General features: G+C 33.8%; 2 protein-coding genes across 5 annotated transcripts in view; one reads left to right on the plus strand and one right to left on the minus strand.

Annotated features, from left to right (window-relative positions):
• Positions 1-8,348, minus strand: part of Kdm3 (Lysine demethylase 3) — a 247,992-nt gene extending 239,644 nt beyond the window's left edge. The window contains 1 exon segment of the mRNA XM_086903087.1: positions 7,225-8,348. Coding sequence (XP_086759213.1) covers positions 7,225-7,380 — 156 coding nt within the window. The 5' untranslated portion in view covers positions 7,381-8,348.
• A 1,865-nt stretch (positions 8,349-10,213) lies between these two features.
• The window catches only part of LOC100872342 (receptor expression-enhancing protein 1), a 35,635-nt gene continuing 23,452 nt past the window's right edge, over positions 10,214-22,396 (plus strand). For 2 of the 4 annotated variants that reach the window (XM_086903097.1, XM_086903092.1), the window contains exon 1: positions 10,234-10,366. In XM_086903097.1, coding sequence (XP_086759223.1) covers positions 10,335-10,366 — 32 coding nt within the window. In that variant the 5' untranslated portion in view covers positions 10,234-10,334. Of the gene's footprint in view, positions 10,367-22,396 lie in introns of all 4 variants that reach the window. The other 2 variants (XM_086903096.1, XM_086903090.1) reach the window with 2 other exon arrangements.

The following is a 22,396-nucleotide window of genomic DNA, read 5'->3' on the forward strand; positions in this document are numbered from 1 at the left end:
TTTTTTTGCCAATTATCGATTCTCATTAAGTTTAAATTTTATAAAAATAATTCCTTTCACAATACAATGTGATCTCCTATATCATTATCCGTTCGCAACTGGTTCAATAACTGGTTAGCGAATTATTTTTTTAAACTGATTATAAATTTAATTCGAATTCAGACCGATACAGACAACGAAATGCATAAAATGGTGTAATTAAAATTCGCGAATTAATTAAAATCCTAATCGAAATCTCGAACAAAGGATATTCCCCCATTGAAATAGAGATCAAATTCCTACGAAACAATTTTTCCAGCCAATTAAATCGAGCGTTGAGATGAGAACGAAAAGAAGACTTTTCTTTCCGAAAGGAGTCGATATCCGAAGAAAAAGACGCGCTCTCTTACTTTCGCTCGGCATCGATGTATCGGCACTTACAGCCTCGAATGAAACGAATAGCTTACGAATATTTTCTCATGCATTTCGTTCGAATTTTTGCAATAAAATCTTCCTTAACGATATAGAGTCTCGTGTGATAAACGTTTTAAATTAATATAACGCTCGTTCAATTTTGTATTCGCGTGGAAATACAAATTATATCGCAAAGCGTGATGGCACACGTGTGAAGAAACAAATAGATTTCCGATTGTATCTTTACTCCGGCGAGTCTGAATTATTCGATCGGTAAAAATTTTTGTTTATCGTATTCGGTTTAAGAGATAAATGGATAGAAAAATATTGACTTTTTACTTATTTGAGAAGAAGATTTTGCAAGGAAAATAATTTTTTTTTCTAACAACTTTGTCAATTTCTCGGCGCATTATGCTACTCCTGCTAAAATTAAATTTGTGATTTATCATCACAAGACACCTTTTCGCCGAGATATACTTACAACAGTTTGATGTTATTCTATTTTTAACGGGTATGGATAAAAACTTGTTGATAAAGTATTTGTCTTAATATTTGCAGAGCCGTAAGAACACATTTTCACTCTATTAGTCTTCCACTCGAAGAAAATAAGCTACGAATCTTCGCTCCTTTCTTGTCGTCAATAGGTTAAAAATAGAATTAAAACTCGAAAACAATATATCTCGGCATAAGAATCATATGATAATATTCGATTTAAGGATAGCGTATGCAATCGACGAAAATATTGCAACAAAAGTTGTTTCCTTTGGAATATTCTCTTCTAAATTAGAGCGGGGAGAAAATAAGAAATTCCATTCAAACGACAAAATCTATTTTCCACGGTATATAACGCTGTTTTTCCCATAGATAAATATAAATTTGTAGGAAAAAAAAAAGAAAAATTTTTTTTTAATTATATTTGACATTTCTCCTATATTATTTACCACAACTATCGTCGACGGATGACGAAATGTAAATTTTATAGTTCCCAAAGATTGCTTGTTTCATTAATTCTGTTTAAATACGTTGTGTTTACCTTTCCTTTGCTTTCGTGTATAAATACACAGCTAAAGAGTTATCCATATATCTCATTTGAAATTAATCTCGAGAAAATCGTAACGCGCGCCATCGCTTCGACGATACACGAAGTGCAGAATTGCATTGTTTATCCGATCGAGCGAGCCAGAACCGTATCATTTTTAAGGAAGGAGAAAGCGTACGCGGCGACGAGCGATTCAATGACCTCGGACCGCGGCTCGATGCCAGAGCAGCGAATGACCTCCGACTGGCAAATAGTAAACAGATGTCAACTAAATTCACCGCAAAGACTGCAGATACCCGTCGGCGCCACCATGGATTTCGCAGACGAATTCGACGAATCGATCCTACGTCGAAAATTCCATCATCGATCCTACGTGTGCCCCAACACTCCTTTCAGAAAAGCGGAGCAATTTCGTAATTTCACGATTCCCCCACCGATGAATATTCAATATCTCTAATAGGCTTATGTGCGTATAATGTTTCGATTAGCACGTATTACGACTGCCGAGTATTTAGAACGTGTGTGCAATAATCTGTGCGCAATTAATCGATGCTCAAAGCAAGTTTAGAAACAACTAATTCGAGATCTTGAAACGGTGATGGCAAGTTCATTGTGATTCGATTCGAGGGTAAATATTATATCTCGTTGCTAGGATACGATTATTTTTTTTTTTAACGAAACATTTAAGATTAACGATTTGACATTTTAATAAATTGTCGATTTAATAAATATTTTACAAAAGTTTTGTCATTCTATGATAATTTTATTGTAATTATATACAGGTTATTACTTTATTAAAGTCTTATTTTATGTATATATATTTTTGTTCAAATTTTATAAAATGAAAGGAATTGGATAATTATTAATTTAAATGTTATATTAATTTGATATATTATCTGAAAATATTAAAGTTTTATTAGAAATAAGTGTAATTAAAATTTGTTAGCAAATTTGAGAGAATATCTGCAACTTTTCGAAACTTAGAATAAATAAATAAATAACGAAAAAAAATGTTCAAGAAAATATAAAAAATTATTTTATTAAGTTTATCATTCATTGAAATACCTTGATACTATTAAATTTCCATTATTTCTGCAACACTTACATCTATCGATACGAGATAATTATGTACGTATAATATATTGGAATATAGAGAATCGTAAATCTAAAATATTTTATTCCAAGCATTATACTATGTACATTTGACTACTAAATTATATTATATTTAAATTCAAATTGAATGCCGGAGAAAATTAATGTTTTGTTTTTTCACGAACAATTTCATCGATCATACGATAAGTTTTGATTGAAATGAAATATTATGGTTTGCATTTGTTAATAATATTATAAACGTTAAATGTTAGAATTAAAATTTCATTTCGAACTTAGGCATAAATGAAATATTTTTTTTCCTTTGTGTCTTGAAACATTTCTTTCCTTCTAGTATTTATATCTTCGTTTCGATTTCTATGATTTTTGCAATGCTCGTTTGCAAAAAGGCTAGAAACGATTTGAGAAAATTTTCAGCTGAGTCGTATCGGCTTAAGAATTAGAAACTTCGTACATTTAACTATGTGTATTGTTATCAAACAATAAATATTAAGAACTTGGCACTTTTCGAAACTTTTTTCGAAAATTTTTGTAGAAAATTTTCTAAAAATAAAAAATAACTTATATATTTAAATAATTTATGAAAAAAATATTGAAAAAAATATCGTAATGATACGAATTTATTTTCATTCAACTAATTGATTCGAATGGCAAAAATAATTAATGTTGCTTTTCCGCGATTGAAACAATTTTATCGATCGTTTATATTTTCCAGACTTCACGCTCTTTAATTACTTTAATTGGTTAAATTTTATCGATGTAAATATCGTGTAAAGAAAAAATAAAAATTTTAATTTTTTATCACAAAAATGATTACAATCACCATTGGCTAATAATTTGTTAAAACCTTAGTTTCTTACGAGATAAAGCAAAGAAAAAAATAAGCATTCTAGATTTCGAGATTTTTGAGTTTCGAGAAATCGAGTTTCGCCAATCTAAAAAATTAATCGTCTCTAACAGATATTAAATTTCGAGTTAAAAATAACTATTCGAAATCTTTCTGAATTTTTGTTTGAATCAAAATCATTATTACAAAGATAACTTTACACATTGATGAAAAACGAGTGAATAGAAAATCTAATTATTTTAACTGCATAACAGGAAATTATTATCAAAACTATAATCCAATTTCACTTTAAACAAAACGCTGTTCGTGATAAAGAGCCAAAGGATATATCTCATTCTCGTACATTCTCGATAGTTTAAAAAAATTTTTCCCATAACAAATAAATTCTCTTTCCTCATTCATGAATGTAATCCACAAGAGAAGAATCTCTTAAGAACTAAATTATTTCATTTCACATATTCATAATAATATTACACGTAATATTTAAATAAATTTTACATCAAATTGATACAATCGTTGAGAGATTAAATGATATTTTTATAATCTATATAAACTGGAGAGCAATTTTAACATTGTTGATTATAATGAATATAATCTTTAGAAACTTTAGAAAAGATTTCTTTCTTTTTTTTTTTTTTTTTGATTACTAAATGACACGCGAAAAAACTGCCGCGTGTTTCAAAACATTTCCAACAAACACCTTCTAAAAACAATGTATAGAAACATTTTGTTCACGCAACTAAAGTAACATAATTCGAGAAACATTTGGGTTTTATTTCGGTTTCAAGGCTATAGTTGTTGCTAGCAACAAGTTGTCCATACACAGGACACTTTGTTCCAAACTGCGAAGCGTTGGCTGAAGAAGACTTGTTCCTTGCAACAAGACAAAATTTTTCATTTTTCATTTCACTTTTATCACGTTATATCCAATACTGCTTCACTTGTTTCCTTCTCCATTTTTTTTACATTCCACTTAATTTATACACTTAATTATACGAAAAGATTTCTATCCTAAAATATTCCTATCCTATCCACTATTCGATTAATTTAATAAATCAACTATTGTTCCATATTTTATATATATATATATATACGTAATTATTATCGATATCGATATTGGAAATCGAATCGACAAAGCGTAAATTGAAACAACGTTTATTTCTCTTATTACTGAACCAAAATAGGACAAACACGAAGAATCCTAGACGAATGATCGATAACAAGCAACGATTTTTTGAAAAAAAGAAACGTGGAACGTTGTTGCTTCGACGAAGACAACGTAGTTTAATAATAAATCGAAACATCATATGTAATAACAATAAACAATAAAACGTTGAAACGTATTTATTCTTTGCAAAAAAAAAAAAAATCTATTTCTTCTAAACATGGAGACCGATTAAAAAAAAAATGATGTACGTAGATTGTTCAAGTTTGAAATGAGAGAATCATGGCCTTTGGTCAGACCTTAATTGACAAAAACCAATTGCGTACCGCTTGTGTTTTGCGACGTATGCATGTGCGCCGACAACGTCCTCGAAATCTGAAATAGTTATGACTTCGCGATAACAGAAAGAAAAAAAAAAAAAAAAAAAAGCTCTCAGGTAGCTTATTATGTAATCTGATAGAAACAGTGCTTTTTATCCTATCCTTCTTTCCATTTTGCCTCGTAATTTTTGTTTTGGCATCGATTTCACGAAGTTGTATAGGCTTATCGCCTATCGACTTCGATCAACAGTTTCTTAATGAATCCTGAACGTAGGATAATAACAATCGAAACATAGTTTCCCGCGAAAAATGACGCAAGGATTTCCTGCTTCTTAAACACAAGTTTTAAAAGCGATTACGTTGATATTAATCTAAATGAGACATGACCAATGTTGCTAATGACTGTCTATTTAAATATGGTTTAATGAAGGATTCATTTTCATTTATTATTTTCTTACGTTGAAAAACGAAAAGACAATATGCGAATCACAAGTGTGTAAAAAGAATGTTAAATGTTTTCGATTAAATTTTTAAAATGTCGTATAAATTTATTTTTAAGTTTATTTTGTATAAAGTTTAATTAATTTATCTGTTTTAAATAATTTGTTTTGTTTTTAAAAAATAAATTTGCATAGTTAAACTTTCAAAAAAAAAAAAAATGCAAATAAAAATACCGCATTATACAAGATTCATATGACATAAAAAATGAATTTATCTTGCAAAACAATTTTTTTAATTATAAATTTTACTTATTACGTACGAAAAAACAGACTTATTTGATTTAGAAAATTTAATTTACAAAACATACATTACAAAAAAAAAAAAAATTTATTAAAATTCGTAAAATAAAAGATTTATGTATAATAATTTTTAATTGCGTTTAAAAAATAAATTTTTATCATCTTCACGAATATCTTCTAAAATAATATTTCCTCCTACCCTATATTTGCCAATTACCAGATGTTTTCATTGTCTGAAACCTCTTAGACATTGTCATAACTTCGTCGGATTTTTCCAATTTACTTTTCTTTGTAAGATAAATAGATTTCATATTAAGCTCATATATCGAATTATAAGGAAGTTACTTGTTAAGTGTAAGTTTGATAATAAACCAGTAAAGAATGATTTATAAATGAATTTGACGAAGTTTAGGAGAGTTACGTAGAATCGAAAATTTTTGACATTTGACGCGATTTTTTCTTTTCACTTTAATTGCTACAAAAATTTAATGAAAATACTGATAGACATATTATTAATAAATTATTAATAGAAAAAAAAATTATTCTGATATGAACCGAATTAGATTATTTGTTAATCTCGTTCTGAATTTTATATAAAAATAAACTAATAAGAAAAAATTCATACATAATAGACATCTATCGAAAAATATTTTAAAGACGCAAAAAACATTTATCGAATATGTAAAAAAACGTAACGATTCCCCATAAGATTATAAAAATTATAATTGATTTTGTATAAAAATATTATACATTCATTTTGATTTCGAATAATTTCTAACTAGATTCTATCTTTTTCAATTATAAAACATAGTTTGAATCAAAAATCCAATAAAATAATTATATTATTTTTAACCTATTATATTTGTTTAATTTCATACACGAATCTCAGAAATAATTTCGATTAAATATGTATCTCTTAATATTAATATAATGTATAATTATAATATTAAATATTAATAATTGGTATTGAAATGACAAGGACAAGAAACAGATGAAACTACGAAATTTTGCTTGAATTTAATTCACGAATCGAAATATAAATAAGACAATAATAATAATAATGCCTCTGATAATGACTCTTTGTATGATTCTAAATAAATAAAATTAAATATATATAATTATATATAAATATATAATTAAAAAGTAAAATAAATGTTACACGCGTAAGAACACGTGTTTATATTATCATTTTCGTCATAGAGTTTAAAATAATTTAGCAAATAAAAATTTTTTTTAAATACTCTGTTGCTATCTTTTCAATAGAACTTTCACTGTCATTACGTGTCGTAAGAAAAGAATGTTTGAATATTGAATAAAAATTTGACGAGTACAGTATCGATCGTAAAAAAAAGACGCGTTAAATAAGATCCTTTTTAGATATTAAAAAGGAGCGCAGATTTCTCGAATTGGGGTGAACAAGATTGTAGAACGCTAAGTTCGAAATGTTCGAAAGGTCGGTCGCTAATGTAAACAGAAACAGCGTGTCGCGCGCGCGATGCCAGATAGGCCGCATGCATCGAACCGAAGTTATTCTGCGTAGACTGAACGTGTTTCTAAACTGATTATAGAATTAATTAAAGGAAGAACATGTTTCGTTCGATGATACTCACCTGAAGATCATGACAGCTGTTATCCCTGTGACTGGCAGCACGAATTACCCCTGCACGCCACCCCCACTCACTAATCTTATTCACCTTTAGCTTGGTGAAACCACTCACCGAGAGAAACCTCTTTCCCACGATCTCTTCGCGAAACTTGTACGCCATATTATGGATCGGCAACCGCGGCGTGTCGAATCCGCGAATTCGGATCGCCAGCCGGGTCTTCCAATCACCCTTTCTCCTTCTTCTCTACAAGTTTACTTCTTCTTCTCACTCTGTTTCTCTCTCTCTCTCTCGCTCTCTCTCGCTCTCTCTTCTTCTATCTCTATCTCTATTTCTATCTTGCTATTCTTCCCTCTCACTCTCACACTCTCTCCCTCTCTTTCTCTCTATCTCGCTTTCTCTCTCCCCCACGAACTGTGCCGTTCTCTTTTCCTCTATTCCGATCCTCCAGCGAGCGTGCCTCTCCCCCAAAAAAGAAAACCCCACGTAGCACTGAACCGTAGAGAAGAACAACCGAGCACCGATCACCACTTCGTTATTTTTCACCAAAACACTAGAGCACAGTCACTCGGATCTCTTCTCTTCGTGATCACGACGGGCCAATAAACAACAGGGCCATGAGGCGCGCACGATCCTCTTCTCCTTTCTCTCTTTCTTCTCTCTTCCTTGGACGGTCGGCCACCAGCAGCAGCAGCCACTCCTTGCTCCTACATACGTGCGTCTGGACACTGGACACCGTACACCGAAAACTTTCGGCGTTCGTTCCGTACATACACACTTCGCTCGTTGACACCTTCTTCTTCTTTCCTTGTTTCTTTTTTTTCCTTTTCCTCCGTCGCGCACCACGCAGCCGATCTTTCCCTTTTTCAGTCCGCTCCACCTGCACGTCCGTCGTCGTTGTCGTCTCTCCGATGATGTCCCCCGCGCCGACAGGATTTCGCCTGCTCTCGCCACGTCCAGGACACGGAACGAGAGGCACTTTAAACTTCCGGCCGCACACCGTGTATACTGGACACACACTGCTCGGTTGACGGTAACGGTGGCAGCGCGGTAACCAAGCACTCCGAACGGTACCAGTGTGAACGTGAGAGTGACACACACATGACCGGCCAGTGATATCGCGTAGCGCGCACTGCGGGCGGACGGCAGGGAGGCACGGCTCCTTCCCGCGACTCCTACCCTCTCCCCCGCTTCACGGCTCGACCTCCCGCCATCCTCCTCTACCCTCGAACACCCCCAGGCTCCCGCCTGCTCCGACGTTCGCGCCGACGCTCCCGCCCCACCCCACCGCTCACTCAGCCAAGCAACCGTGCCGCGCGCTACACCGCACCGCGCCGCGTCGCCACCAATCCCCCCCTCTCTATCTTCCACTATTTTTCCTCTTTTAGCCACACATCTCACCCTTCTCTCTCGTTGCCATCCACTCATCTTTTCTGCTTTCTTCGCTTCTTTTCTCTTCTCTTCTCGTTTCATCTCGTCTCCTCGCATCTCGTCTCATCTTTTCTCCTCTTCTCCTCTCTGCTCATTTCTCTTATCTCCTCTTCCCTTCTCTACTCATTCCTTTTATCTCCTCCTCTTCTTCTTCTCTTCTCGCCTCTTTTCTCTTCGTCTTACCACCGTCACAGTGGTCGTTCTCTTGCATTGCTGCAACCTATGGCACGAGCGTGGGGTGAGGAACTCTAGGGCCGTAACACCAACTCTGAAGAAATACAAGGGGCCGTAATTCTTGGTGGGATGGGATGAAATGTCGATTCAAGGATCGTATTACGGGGACAGGATCTGGAGACGCAGGCGCCTTCTTCTCTTGCTATTCAATTTTCTAAATATAATTTTGGTATAAAGAATATAAATAGGAAAAGAGTACTTAGGATTCTTTGGAACGAACTTTCTTGTGTTCGTTCGATTATTGTTCTTCTCTAAAGTATACTTTATATATATATATATATATATATATATATATATATATATATAAAATGAACCAAGGTGCATGTAGTCTATTATTATCAGTCGCGACACGCATCGCTATTCTTGATACAAAAAAAATTGCTCTCTCATCGATCTTTGCCGCTCGATTTATTTGTTGGTGCATGGCCAGTGGTCTGGAAATCGCTCCTTTACATCAGAAATTCATTTAAATGTATTTTTATAGTGGTATTCGATGAGTGGCATAATTTCAACTATGCTTTATATTTAAAATAAATGTAGAAAAAGAATGATAAATGTACGTATAAATATAGCAATAATGTTTGGCAATATATTAAGATATAGTATATACAGATATATATATATATATATATATATATTAAAAGATAAAAACCTTGTGTCTTAGAAGAAATTGTTTTAAAAAATGTCAGAGAAAATAGAATTTTCGTATATAAAATATTTATACATTTAACAAATTTATATTAGAACAATTAAAATAAAATGTATTTAATGATTTGATATTTTCTTGTTTCTATAAATACGTTTTAATACGTTTTAATTTTTAACATGTTAAAAAGTATTCTTTGTTAATAACGAATTCTGTATTTTATTCGTAGTTTAGACGAATTTATTATTTTTTTTATATTTATGTATTGTTATATCTTATTCATCCAATGTTCCATTATATAAGAATGATAACGCAATGTATAAAAATCTCAATATATACTCAATTCCGATACATTAATAAATTGCTCGTATCGTATCTTTTTAATTTATATATAATGATAATTTTGAACTAAAAATTGATATTAAATTAAATAAAATCGTTTCGTTCGTGTTTATACCATTTCGAATTCAATAGTTTAAAACTAAATTATGATACACATGTATGAATTTTATTAATTATAATGTTTTATCTCGATTTCTAATGTCAGTATTAAAAAAAATGTAAAATATTTAATTTCTACATCAAAATAAGTTAATGTTTGCTAACGATATTTAAAAATACCTAACGTTTATACAGCCCTGCAGTCACGTGACGAAAACACGACGTGACGTCACACGCGCAGCAGCAGCCAGCTGCCAGTCCAACATGGTTGACCTGTGAGCAGTGGTGTTACAAACGGCCGTCCGCATTAATTGCTCGTTTCTTTCGATCGCGCGTTACTCGTATAACGTTAAAAACCGTTAATATGATATCTTCGATCGTCTCGCGACTTGTCATGTGAGTATTTAAATTCTCAGTAAATGGAAAGACGAGAAAATAGTGTGAACAAAAATTCAGTTACGCCTGGATTCTCGCCATCGTTAACTCAGGATTATTCGATTCTGTTTGTCAATTTATAATTCAATTTAATTTTGTTCCCTCTCTCTCTCCACTCAATACGAGTCTATCTTTGCCTATGTCTTTTACTCTTCGCTCCAAAATGTAAATTGTGTAACGGTCTGAACGTCTAATAATCGCTATCTTTTTTTGTTTCATCTCTTTTTTACAAAAAAATTGTAAAGGGTGTCTCGTTGACATGGTCACGTAATGCGAATTGAATCAAAGGTGCAGTGCTCCTAGTGAAAAACTACACGACAATTCACGAATCTGTTTCGGACGTGAAGAAATTATGTCATCGCGTCGTCGCAACACGGCTCCAAGAAAGATTTCCATGTTTGGTTACAAATTCTACAACGAAGTCTAACCAATTGCGGTTACATTTGAAAATTGTCACAGTTGCACAAACGAGGTATCGATTTATTGCTGAAATTAATTCAAGGCGATACCGATACTTCTGTGTCAAGGCATTTCAAAAACCTTGGTCTTTGAAGGTAAGAGGAAATCTGTACACTTTCATATTAGGGAAACGGACAAAGTAATCGTTCGTAAGAAGAATACATCGATTTATATTACGCGTACAAGTTGAATTAAAAAAAGTTCGTTTCATTTATCGTATTTACATAAATAATTTTAATACAATGGAACGAGTTACGTGTCAACGAAAGCATATAATTTTATTCTCGAAATGCCTATATCGCTTACATTATCAAGCTTTGTAATGCAAACCTAACCTAACCCGTCACTTGTGAGTCCTAACAGTAGGCGCCTACCCCACCATTATGGACGTATACTCGTGTTACGACACCTTGCGCATAAAAGTTTGTCGGGAATTCAAAATTTCTAAAATTTCGAGTTTAAATGTAAAAATTTATATGGAAAGGAAAAATATTATTGGAGTTTTGTAACGAGTTCAAGTTTCCTCGTCCCGATCGATTTTTCGTATTAGCACCTCGTACACTGATTCAAAGCAATGAAAGAAGCTTGTTCAAACCTGTTTGGACATGTTCCACGATCCGAATCGATGCTCTTTTATTCCTCTGGTCTTTGTTCTTTGTACCCATTTTCTGCATACGTCATATCAAATGTTTAAAAATAGTCGAACGTACTCGATGAAGGACAAAATCCACTCCCTTAGTTCAACGATAAAGAAGAAACATGGCATAAAATCTTTTAGGCCATATTAATTATTTCCAGCATCAACAATAAACTCGCTAGATAACAAAGAAATATTGGCATGTTTATCTTATCTACGAAAAATTACACTTCTTTAATTATTCCTCACTTGTTTAAAGGCCTTATTTTTTCCGATTTTTCTTATCTTTAATAAATATTTATATAAATATTCTTACGATTTTCCAATCTTTTGCACAATCTTTTCGCAAATATGAAACTGTAAAGGGCAAAATAAGATTTTCATTTGGAAATTGAACTAATCTAGAGAATGAAATTAAACAAATTGATCGAATCGAAATTAACATTGTAAAATCGTGTGAGATCTACATCGTCAGAGACCAGTTTCCCTATAGTTAGCTGAAAGCCAGTCATCAAAGATGAACGACTGACCAAGCATCAGCTGATTGGGAACTACGTCACAATGATAGGAAGTCGTTCCACCGTGGCGTCGCGCGTTCTCTTGTTAGGGAGCACGTTTTGTTTACGGAGTTCGCACAACTTATGCCGCCGATAACACACACATACACGCGTTTAACAATCTTGCTGAGACATGACTCACACCCCGTTGTGCTTGACAATAAATTGAAACAAGCTGGAGAAACATTGATTCCAGATCGAGCACAAGGCGAGCTTCTTAAAATTTCAACCGGTTATTCTTTCGATCGATTCGTTCTACGATAAAGTGTTAGAATCTTACATTAAAATTTATAACGAATACGAAAAATAAAAAATCAATACAACGGCGTGACAAATTTAAGTACTGAAAAGAAAAAAAACGTGGATGTTGGAATAATACCAAAAAAAAAAAAAAAAAAAAAAAGAACAAAGAATGAGTCATATATATCTATATATAAACAAGAATTATACATATATATATATATATATATAGTGTAATATAAAGAAATAGAAACTAAATTTCTATTATACAAGTGAAAATATGTTGAATAAATTTAGAAATCTTTCGCGTGAAACTTTGTTTAAATTTCTATTACGAAGCAATTCCATATATGAATTTTATTATATATGAATAAAATTTTTTTGCTGAAATACTTGATTATTACCGAATATTACGTAAGCTTTTATTACCCGAATCATGATTGAATATTATTTGATATTTTTATAAAATAATATTCTCTTATCTATTCTATATCATTCTTATTATATCTTTGATACAAAATAGATTAATTTATCAAACAATACACAATTATTGTGTTTGACAAAATTGTTTCAAATTTTTAATATTTGATAAATTTATTATACGTTATTTTAGAGAAAATATTTCGTGAAAATACTCTGTAATATGAATTTTTTTTGAATTGAAGAGAAAAATTAAATGGAATCATATGAATTTGCTTGCGCTTGATAGGTTCGAACGGAAGTTCGACGAAGCGTATTTTTAAATTTCTAAAAAAATCACAGAACGTGAACAGTTATTCTGATTTTGGACGTAAAAAGCAATTCGAATTGCAATAATAATAATTAGAAAAAAAAAAAAAAGAAGAAGAAGAGGAGGAAGAAACAATAGATCTCTATTGCCATATGGTTCATTCATTTGTGCATCACGATGTACCTCGACCAATGTTTCGCTTCTCGTTAATGTCACGAAATGTTATCCCACTTTTATTATATCGCTTAAGAAGCATGACTCACGTGTGTTTAATAGTCTTTGTATACACGAACCATTGTCTTTTTGCCGCGTTTAAAACACACGAGTTCAGTTTCCTTTCACCTCGTCAACGGCGTACTATCTTGTGTCGAATGACTAAGAACCTTTGTCTCTTTCCTTCGCTTCTTTCCTACGTCATTCCTAATCATTATTAATTTTCTTGTAACCAATGAATAAAGATAGATACCGCGTTATTTCCATTAATAGCTTATCGTCGAGTTTCGCAATTTAAAAAAAAAAAAAAAAAAATGAAATGAAATAAAATAAAATAAAGGAGGGATCGTAGGATAGGGAATCGTATTTTTTTTTTTTTTTTTTCGAAAATTTTATTCACCATCATCTCTTCTTAACCCGCCTCAAAGAGGATCTTGGGCGAAAGGAAGTCTGCGGAAGGAAACCAAGGGATGCTTTCTTGGTAGACCGGAGGAACGTCGGTCGGTCGTTGGATCGATGCCCGGTTGGCAACAGGAGGGTGGTTCTGCCGGTGGTGTGCACGAGCAAGGACGTTCGTGCGGCACTCTCCACCCTTTCTCCCTCCCCCTCTTTTTTCCCTTCTCATCCCTCGTTCTTTCTCTCCTTTCTTCCTCCTCCTCCTCCTCGTATTATTATTCTTGTTCTCCGTTACAGCTGTGCGAGGGGTGGCACGATTCTCTGGCGGTTTCTCTCGTGAATCGATATTTCGTTTCAGAGAGGAGAGAGATCTCGCATTAACCTTTCCGGCGTGTTGCACAAGCGTCTGACGGCTCTCTTCGCCACCTAGCCAGGGGGGGTTGTTGCCTGTTTATTTTTCTTTTCCTCCCAAATACCGATGAAAGCGGTGCATACTCTTTCGAGTGGAACTGCAAAAATATTTCTACCTGGAAATTATTAGGGAAATTCCAGGGAAATGTGGAAATTTTATCGAAATGCTAAGCGTTCGTACTCGAAAAAAGAAAAAAAAAATAAAGGTGGCGCGATTAATTTTGCAAATGTTGTGCCAACCAGGTCGAGATAAAACGATATCGGGGACTCCCTCCCCTTCTTTCTTTCTTTTTTCTTCTTCTTCTTCTTCTTCTTCCGCGCGCACACATCCATTCTATTTGCCTAGCTTTTCTGTTTCATTCCCTGACCTATATTTCCGATGTTGCTGAAAGGCATCTCATTTTCTATGGATGCAAACTCTCTTGCTCTCGCCGGTGTGGTCGATCCGTGCGCGAAACATCGCCGCATTTCTTCGTGGTTGCCGATTCTATTTGCATAGAATCGGTGTTTGAGAGTGTTGCTCGAGCTTTTACGAGACAATTCCGCGAGGTTGGGTTGCTTCTGTAGATTCAAGAAAGCAAGAAAAGAACAGGGAGGAAAAAGTTTCGAATGAGAAACTGTTGTTCCGCGAGACAAATTAAACGTTGCAACGCGGTGAATGACACGTATGGATTCGTTGGTTCGTTGGACTATTAAAACTCGACTGCTTACTTTAAATATGTCAGAATATGTCGTAGTTTCGAAGGATATTGTGTTGTTTTCAATAATTTGTATAATATTCAAACGCAATTTACGGAATTTAAATGATTGATACGCGTGCATCGTGTATGCGCAAATTAGAAATCCACTAATGGTTTTACGAAGAATGCTTGAAAAGAAGTGTTTAAGAAAGATTGATGCAAGTTTTGAGTATTTTTTCTTCAAAAGTAAAATTTGGAACGTTCGTAAGGCGAAAGAAAGAGAAATAGGAAATATCAAACTTTGTGAAATGTATTTCGTAAAAACAAGCGAATTTTTTATTTTTCCTAGACAAAATCAACATAAAATTAGATAAATAGAAATTCGATAATACGAAAAACAGTATATGACGAAAACTTTTGACAAACATCACGAACAATTTTTGTAGATCTTTCTTTTTTTATTCAAATTTATTTGTGAAAATTAATTTATCTTTGAATTAATGAAATTCATTTTATTACAAAATTTCAAATTCTTAAAATCAATTCGCCAATTCTTACTTAAATTCTAATTTACAATTAAAAAGAATATCTCTATTTAAAAATTATTCTATTTCTTCTTTTTTTTTTTTTTTTACCAGAATGAACTTCATCCGATACATGCACGCAATAAAAACTTTTTTTTTTTTGCGATGGAAATAAGAAACGCAAACATTAAACAAAAGTATCAATGAGTAACGTAACATTTACTTTACATATATTTTAATTATTATATTATCGGAACATCGAGATTTCCATTCCTTATATTTCCCATACTCATCTTCCCTTCACGATGACACCGCTTATAATCATCGAGCAAATTACTTTGGCGTGCAATAAATTCGATCTATCGTAATTCTTTTTAGGCGTACCATTATTTAAATTTCTTAAATATTGACGTAAATACTATTTTTGCGTGTTATCGAATCATCGTCCTTTCTTCGTTTTTACCACGCATTAGTTTTCCTCGTGACAACGCGATGATATTTCACGATTCGAAACGATCGTTTCTTCAACAACTGGAACAGAAGAAATGTGTGCATCGTTGTACGTTATATTGATTAATATATTCGTGGAGAATCAATATATATATATATATTCTTTGAAAGATGAATATAAAAATTGATATAAAATTATCAATTAAAATTTATTTGTTATATAAAATATTAGACCAAAGCGGATTCTTTTTTCTTCTGAATGTTAATTTTATTTCCACGATAATTGAATATTAAGTACAAATTTTATCCATAGAAGAAAAATAAGAAGCCTCGACATGATATTTATATTGCAATATAATAAATACGTATATATATATATTACATCTCGTTAAAAAAAATTGCTTTTTCCAATCCAATTTTTTCAGATAAACAACATCTATTTATTAAAAAATCGCGAGAAAAATAAATATATTATAAATAAATTTACATAATAAAATTACGCAAATATTTTCTCATATTTCGTTATATTTTCAACATATTATTATTTAAATATTTGAATTCGAATATATTTCACTATCACGATTTATATTTAGACGTATGTATGCATTTTATCGCACTCTTTATCCCCCCATCCCGCTTCGTCTAATTTATAAATTGGTTACAACTCAATGAATAAGCATCGATCGATATTTCACCGACTTTTCTATTTGTTCGTTCCGATCTTTAGAATCAACCCTCTAAAGACGATCCGCTGAATGTATTAACGCGTATACCTTGCATTCGACCGAACGTGGTGATTCGGCCAGAAGAAATTCACGCAAAAGAAGTCTCGAGAGTATTTCAAAAGGCTGGCAGCGATTGATGAGAGGGCAAAAAAAAAAAAAAAAAAAGAAAACTCGACCCGGCATAAACGAGGAAAAAATGTTACGTCGGTGTTGCGGAGCACTTGGGATCCTCGACCTCGTGACGTCATTGCACTCATTAGAATAATTAAGAATGCCGCTAATCACGATGCGGTTCGTACCTTTTTCATTCTGCCATTCGCTCGATTCCACATTTCCGGATTAAGGCGAAATTTCTCGCTGACCATCGAGTCGATCCCTATGGATCTCTGTCGTTTATTACGAATTCATTCGATAATCAAGTGATTTAATTTTAACACGCTTTACGTTTATTATTAAATCAGAACATTAAGATTTTTCGTAATCTCTTGATCAAATATTTAATTACGTAATTATAATTCGAAATTTTTGGGTGTAAGCTACATAGTAAGGAAAGGACTTGGACCGATTCCCTTTTTTAAAGGGAAACACGAAATAGATTGAAATAGTTTTCGTAGTATTGGAAGAAGCCAGCTGAAGAATCTCGAGAAATCGACGAGTAGATGTTGTACATGTTGCGAGATGTGCGCAACAGATATGCAAATACACGTAGAAATTTTGAATGTTTTTAACGACAATGTTAATTGAACGTTATTATTATTTCATAAAGAAATGTAGGTACGTATTCATACTCGAGCATTTCCAATTTTTAAAATTAAATGATTTTTAATTTCAAGATTTATGATCGGAAATATAATGATCGTCCAATCTTTCCGAACTTTCAACACAGATTTCGATCTTTGCCGATTGCTTCTAGTTACTTAACTTTAGATAACGTTCTATTATTAATTAAATATTCATAACATGTGCAGAAAATAGAATGTAATATGCAAAATAAAAAATAACGGGAAAACTTAATGACGGAACGAATTTCAATTCAAGTTTCATTGTACTACGTAAAATTAATCTTCTGTTTCCTATAAAAATATTCATTTGCATAAATCTTTCCCAGTCTGTTTAATACACTATCGTTCTTTATCGCGAAAATTAAATTCCTGTGACCCGGGGATCTCGTTACGTTCGAGGCTTTGTTTCAATAATTTCACGATTTTTTCTCAATGGGCGTCGGGACATTGTTTAGGACTGTGAAATTGTTTTCATTAAAATAATTATCGATAAAAAAAGAAGGAACATCGTTTATATATACGTAAGCCGATGATTGTTAGGGTGTCACCTTGCGTAATTAAAAACTGTTTCTATTCATAGTAATTTTATAAGTGATAAAATTAAAGTGAGCTCTGCGCTCAGAACTGCTTGTTCTTAATCCTCGCTAACTAATAATTTCCTACTCTAAAGATTTTATTACGAGAAAATTATTAAAATTAGAAATTGGTAAGAAGAGTGTGTATATATATATATATATATATAAAAAGCAAAAACAACGACCACTCGATTTTATAAATTTTAAAAATCTTTTAACGAAAAAATAATACTATCCACGCGTTAACGATTCGACAAATTTTTATTCTTCTTTCTTTTAAATAAATATTACTCGTAACCGAGTAAAGAAAAGTTTTAAACCGCACGCAACAACATTCAGAATTATATTTAAAGAGAGAGATACGCTGCCCTATTTCGAAAAAGCTTTTTTTCGAAAATGTATAATGTTATCACGACGTGTTCTACCGAATCCTTCTCTTCCATACAGATAACAAATTCTCTCCTTCCGTTTCATCTCTCGAGAACATCGAAAGAGAGAAAGAGAAGGCCGTTTTGATTTACACCCTCCTTTTTCCCGCCCTCGTATATAATTACGCCATTTTCTCGCAGACCAGCTATATTTCTTTGTCCCTGGAGACGCGCCAAGGAGCAAAAGTGCACGTCACGAGGGTGTGGTAAAGAGCGCGAGACCTCGGCTAGAAGCAAAAGTATCGTCGGCTTCGCCAGGGGTGATGACCCTTTGGGCGAGACCTTACGCTCCTGGTATCGCCTCTCCTCTTTTCTTCTTCTTTTTCCCCACCTTCGATCCAACACTCCCTCTCGACGTGTCCTCTCCTTTTTATCTCCTTTTTTACGGATAGGTGTGGGTGGACCCGAACAGACTAGATTCGAACGACGTGGTGGAATGCACCAGGGTTGTGAACTTTCTCCGCGTGTAATTTTCAACTCGATCCCATCCTCCTCTCTTTTTCTCGCTTCGACGATTTGGAAATTAATATTAACAATTTTGAAAAATGGCGTGCCCCAACGAATCTTCGATTCGATTTTAAATCACGGGATATTCGTGTGAACGGATATCGTATGGAAGATGTTGAGAAAGTTGAGACGCACGCTGCGTGGGAGGTCCGCGATTCATCGGTCGAGATGTTTGTTTGATCTTTTAGCACGGATTTCCCAACATTCCCCATCCGAAGGAGGGGAACGTGCCACGTGCAGCAAGCTTGCAGCCAATGCCCTTTAAACCGAAGCTTTCGATCCTCTTCTTGGAAAATGGATTGGCGAAAAAAATATCGCTCGAGCTAAATCGATCAACTTATGGCGTATTTACGACGATACTTATTTCTTTAAATACCATCCAGATAAATCACTCGCCGCATTTCTCTCTCGGATATTTTTTCGTTTCTCTCTTTTTCTCTCCTGTTTTCCTATCCGATTATTTCGCTCTCCTCCTCTTAACTTTCGCCGCGTCTCTTTTTCTTTCTCTCCGTCTCCGAAAAGACGATGCGTCGACGTGCAGTCGTCGGCCACTATCCGCTGTTTAAATATAAACCCAAGCACAGAAGTGGGCAGCTTCCAGTTCAGGAGTCGCGATCGCTCGTCGAGCACACATCCGATCCAAAGCTCGATCATCCCCCTTAAAATTGAAACTTTAACCGTGTTTCTCTGCACGCGCGCCCCCATTTCGCGAGTGAATTTTCGATCTTCGATCGAAAAGTAGAGTGCGATTCCAACATCGATGAAACGAAAGCGTGGAGATCACAAGTTTCTTCCTTGAATCGAGAGGAAAGGGAAATTGTTCGAAAAGCGGTTTCGATCGAATCGAAATTTTCGATCCCGACTTCTGCAACGAGCATTGCCTGAATCCGTGGCAGGGAAAAATGCCGCAGAGATACGAGTGAACGAAGCAAAATTTCGGGGGGAAAAGTTAATTGTCAAGGCTCGACCCCTTTCCATCCAGGAGGTCGCCGAATTTCGACTATGACGGCCGACTAATACCAAGAAGAAGAAGAAGCTCGCATTCGTCTTTGTCAAGAGGAGGTCCCCAAGGAGCGCGCAAGCGGAGAAAAATAGAGCGAGGAGGAGGGGAGAAAGGAACCGCTCGAGTCGCTTGGAAAACGTTAGGCCGAATCGGTCGTTACTCCGGAACAAGCTCTGTCCGGCGATAAAGAGACGAACGTGCGCAATCGAAGGGACAAACGAGAGAGTTTTAAAGAAGGAATTCGATCGTATTCTCTCTCTGCTTCGAGAGAGACTTCTTCTTCCTTCTCTGACTCTGACTGGCGAGTTTTTTGGGGAATTTTTGGTTTCTCGATCGAATCGCGCGGTTTCCAAACGAACGGCTCGATCAGCTGGCGAACGAACGAGGCCAATGTTGAGCATCGAAGAAGCTTACGTGACGAGCGCGCAACCTAAATCTCGTTAGGTTAAAATATCGGGGCGTATCGAGCGAAAGCTTTCTATCTGCGACGAATCGCAGCCTTGGTTGCAAATAGTTCACCACCACCGATTCTAAGCTAAGTTCATCATGACTTGCCCGCTGCCCCTGAAAAATGCCGCGGCCGTGCCGCTCGAGACCCACTCCTACTCCAGGAATATTTATTTACCCGTTTTTAAACGGGTCACCGTGGTGAACACCGTCTCGATCGTCTTCTTACCCTCCCCCTTGAAAATTGTATCGAAAATGTGAGAATTCTCGTGTAATTTTTCTTTTAAGAAGCTTCGTTTTTTAATTCTTAATGTTCGATGCGAAAAGAAGGCAACGAGATCGAGCAAAAGTGACGTTTTTTTTTTTTTTTTTTTCTTTTTTGCGTTTCTTCGAATATATATTTGCGCAATTATTCAGAAAATTTCTTTTCCCGATTTAATTGCATTTAACGAGATACCTTCGAATATCATTTATGCATCGGAAATATTGACTTATGAATTTTCAGATTTAATGAGATTGATTTAGTCAAAAATTTTGTCGTTAAATGATATTTGCTGATACGATATGGCTGCACCGCCATTTTGATTCTATATTTGCGTACGTGGATCTTTCTAACAAATTGAATGTATTCCTGCCAAAGAGTTATTGTCATTTTATAATTAATTATTTGTTTAATTGCGTTGTAATTTTAAAGTTTAAAGTCAGCCCGCTTTGATCGTTATTATCGATATCGTCTCAATACCATTTTGAAAATCTGTATCTCTTCTATGAATCGCAGATTAACACGAGTTTAATTACGAGTTTTACATGTAAAATTTTACATCATCGTTAAAATTCCTAAATTAATTATATGTATTAAAAGCAAATAGTGTATCCATTGATACATTATTTTCGTTAAGTATGCCGATACAATTTCACTACTTTCTTTTCGCATCGCGTGCATTTAAATATCCTCTCGTAAAATAATTTTTGCTGTTGTTGTTTTTTTTTTTTTTTAATTATATCATGGAAAAAATTCAATATTTTGGAACAAAAATCGAGACTAATTTACCAAGTCGTTGATTTTACATTTTATCAAACTTGTTTGATCGATTTAAATAACACGTTGAACGATAATTTTGACGAATATTATTATTATTAATCGTGAACATTTTATATCATTTTCCCTTCTCCACTTATTCAAACGAGTATTTACGTTTAATTCCTGAACTTATATTTATAGAAAATTTAATAGGGAATTTACCAGCTCAGAAAATCAATGCATCACTGCGACAGTTATGAAATTACGAAGTGCTAAATCATTTTGAGGCGGTGTAATTTCGTTAAAAATAATTTGCCGCTTCGCTAATGAGTTCGGGAAAGTACTTTTAAAAAGTACGCTTTTTATAAGCGTGCAATTATTTAACTTTCAATACTTTCAAATACAGAATCGCGCGAACCTGTGTAAATTTTTACGACTTACGAAATTTGCAGTCTCTGAAACGGAGATCAAATCGTTAAGAAATGTTAATTATCCGTTGGAACCAATTCATTGCACAAAATGTCCTTGAAATCACGGCACGAACGATTTTTACGTGGAAAAAAAAAATAATAAACAAATAAATTGAAGAAAATATAGAACAAGTTATATAATTTATTCTCGAATAAGTCAAGTTCAAAAAATGTTCGAGTATTGGCCAAATTGCATATTTCTTAATTAAATTCGAATGAATTTCGAATCGACAGGAGGTAATTTTGCATATATGAAAATAAGCAAGAAATATTTTTAAAAATCAATTTTCGAGAAAATTAAAACTGAAGACTCCTTTTCCGTAAATGTTGAACCTTCGTTTTCTCAAAAACAAGGATATAAATCGTAAAAAAAAAAAAAAAAAAAAATATTTCGATAAAATGTTATTCTCAGTTTTTATTTATTTATTTATTTATTTTTGTAGAATCACTCGAAGATTTCAGGGACACTATGTGTATATAAATCGACGTTGTATAACAGGCATCCATAACATACGTGAATATGTGTATAATATCAATCAGAGCATCTATCGGTAAACAAGATCGGTTTATCGCTATGTGTTTTTCCAACACACAGACTTGAAATTTTCATAAACTTCATTTCGAAAATTTCCTTTGGAAAACGATTGGACTTTAGAATTATTTTTCTTATTAATCATTAAGAGATAAGTTAAGAGTTCCATTGTATATTCCTTTTTGTAAAATTTCTTTTTTTAAT

Source organism: Apis florea, unplaced genomic scaffold, assembly GCF_048593485.1.
Source record: "Apis florea isolate Af1SG1 unplaced genomic scaffold, ASM4859348v1 contig_2274_pilon, whole genome shotgun sequence".
In the NCBI taxonomy this organism is placed as follows: Eukaryota; Metazoa; Arthropoda; class Insecta; order Hymenoptera; family Apidae; genus Apis; species Apis florea.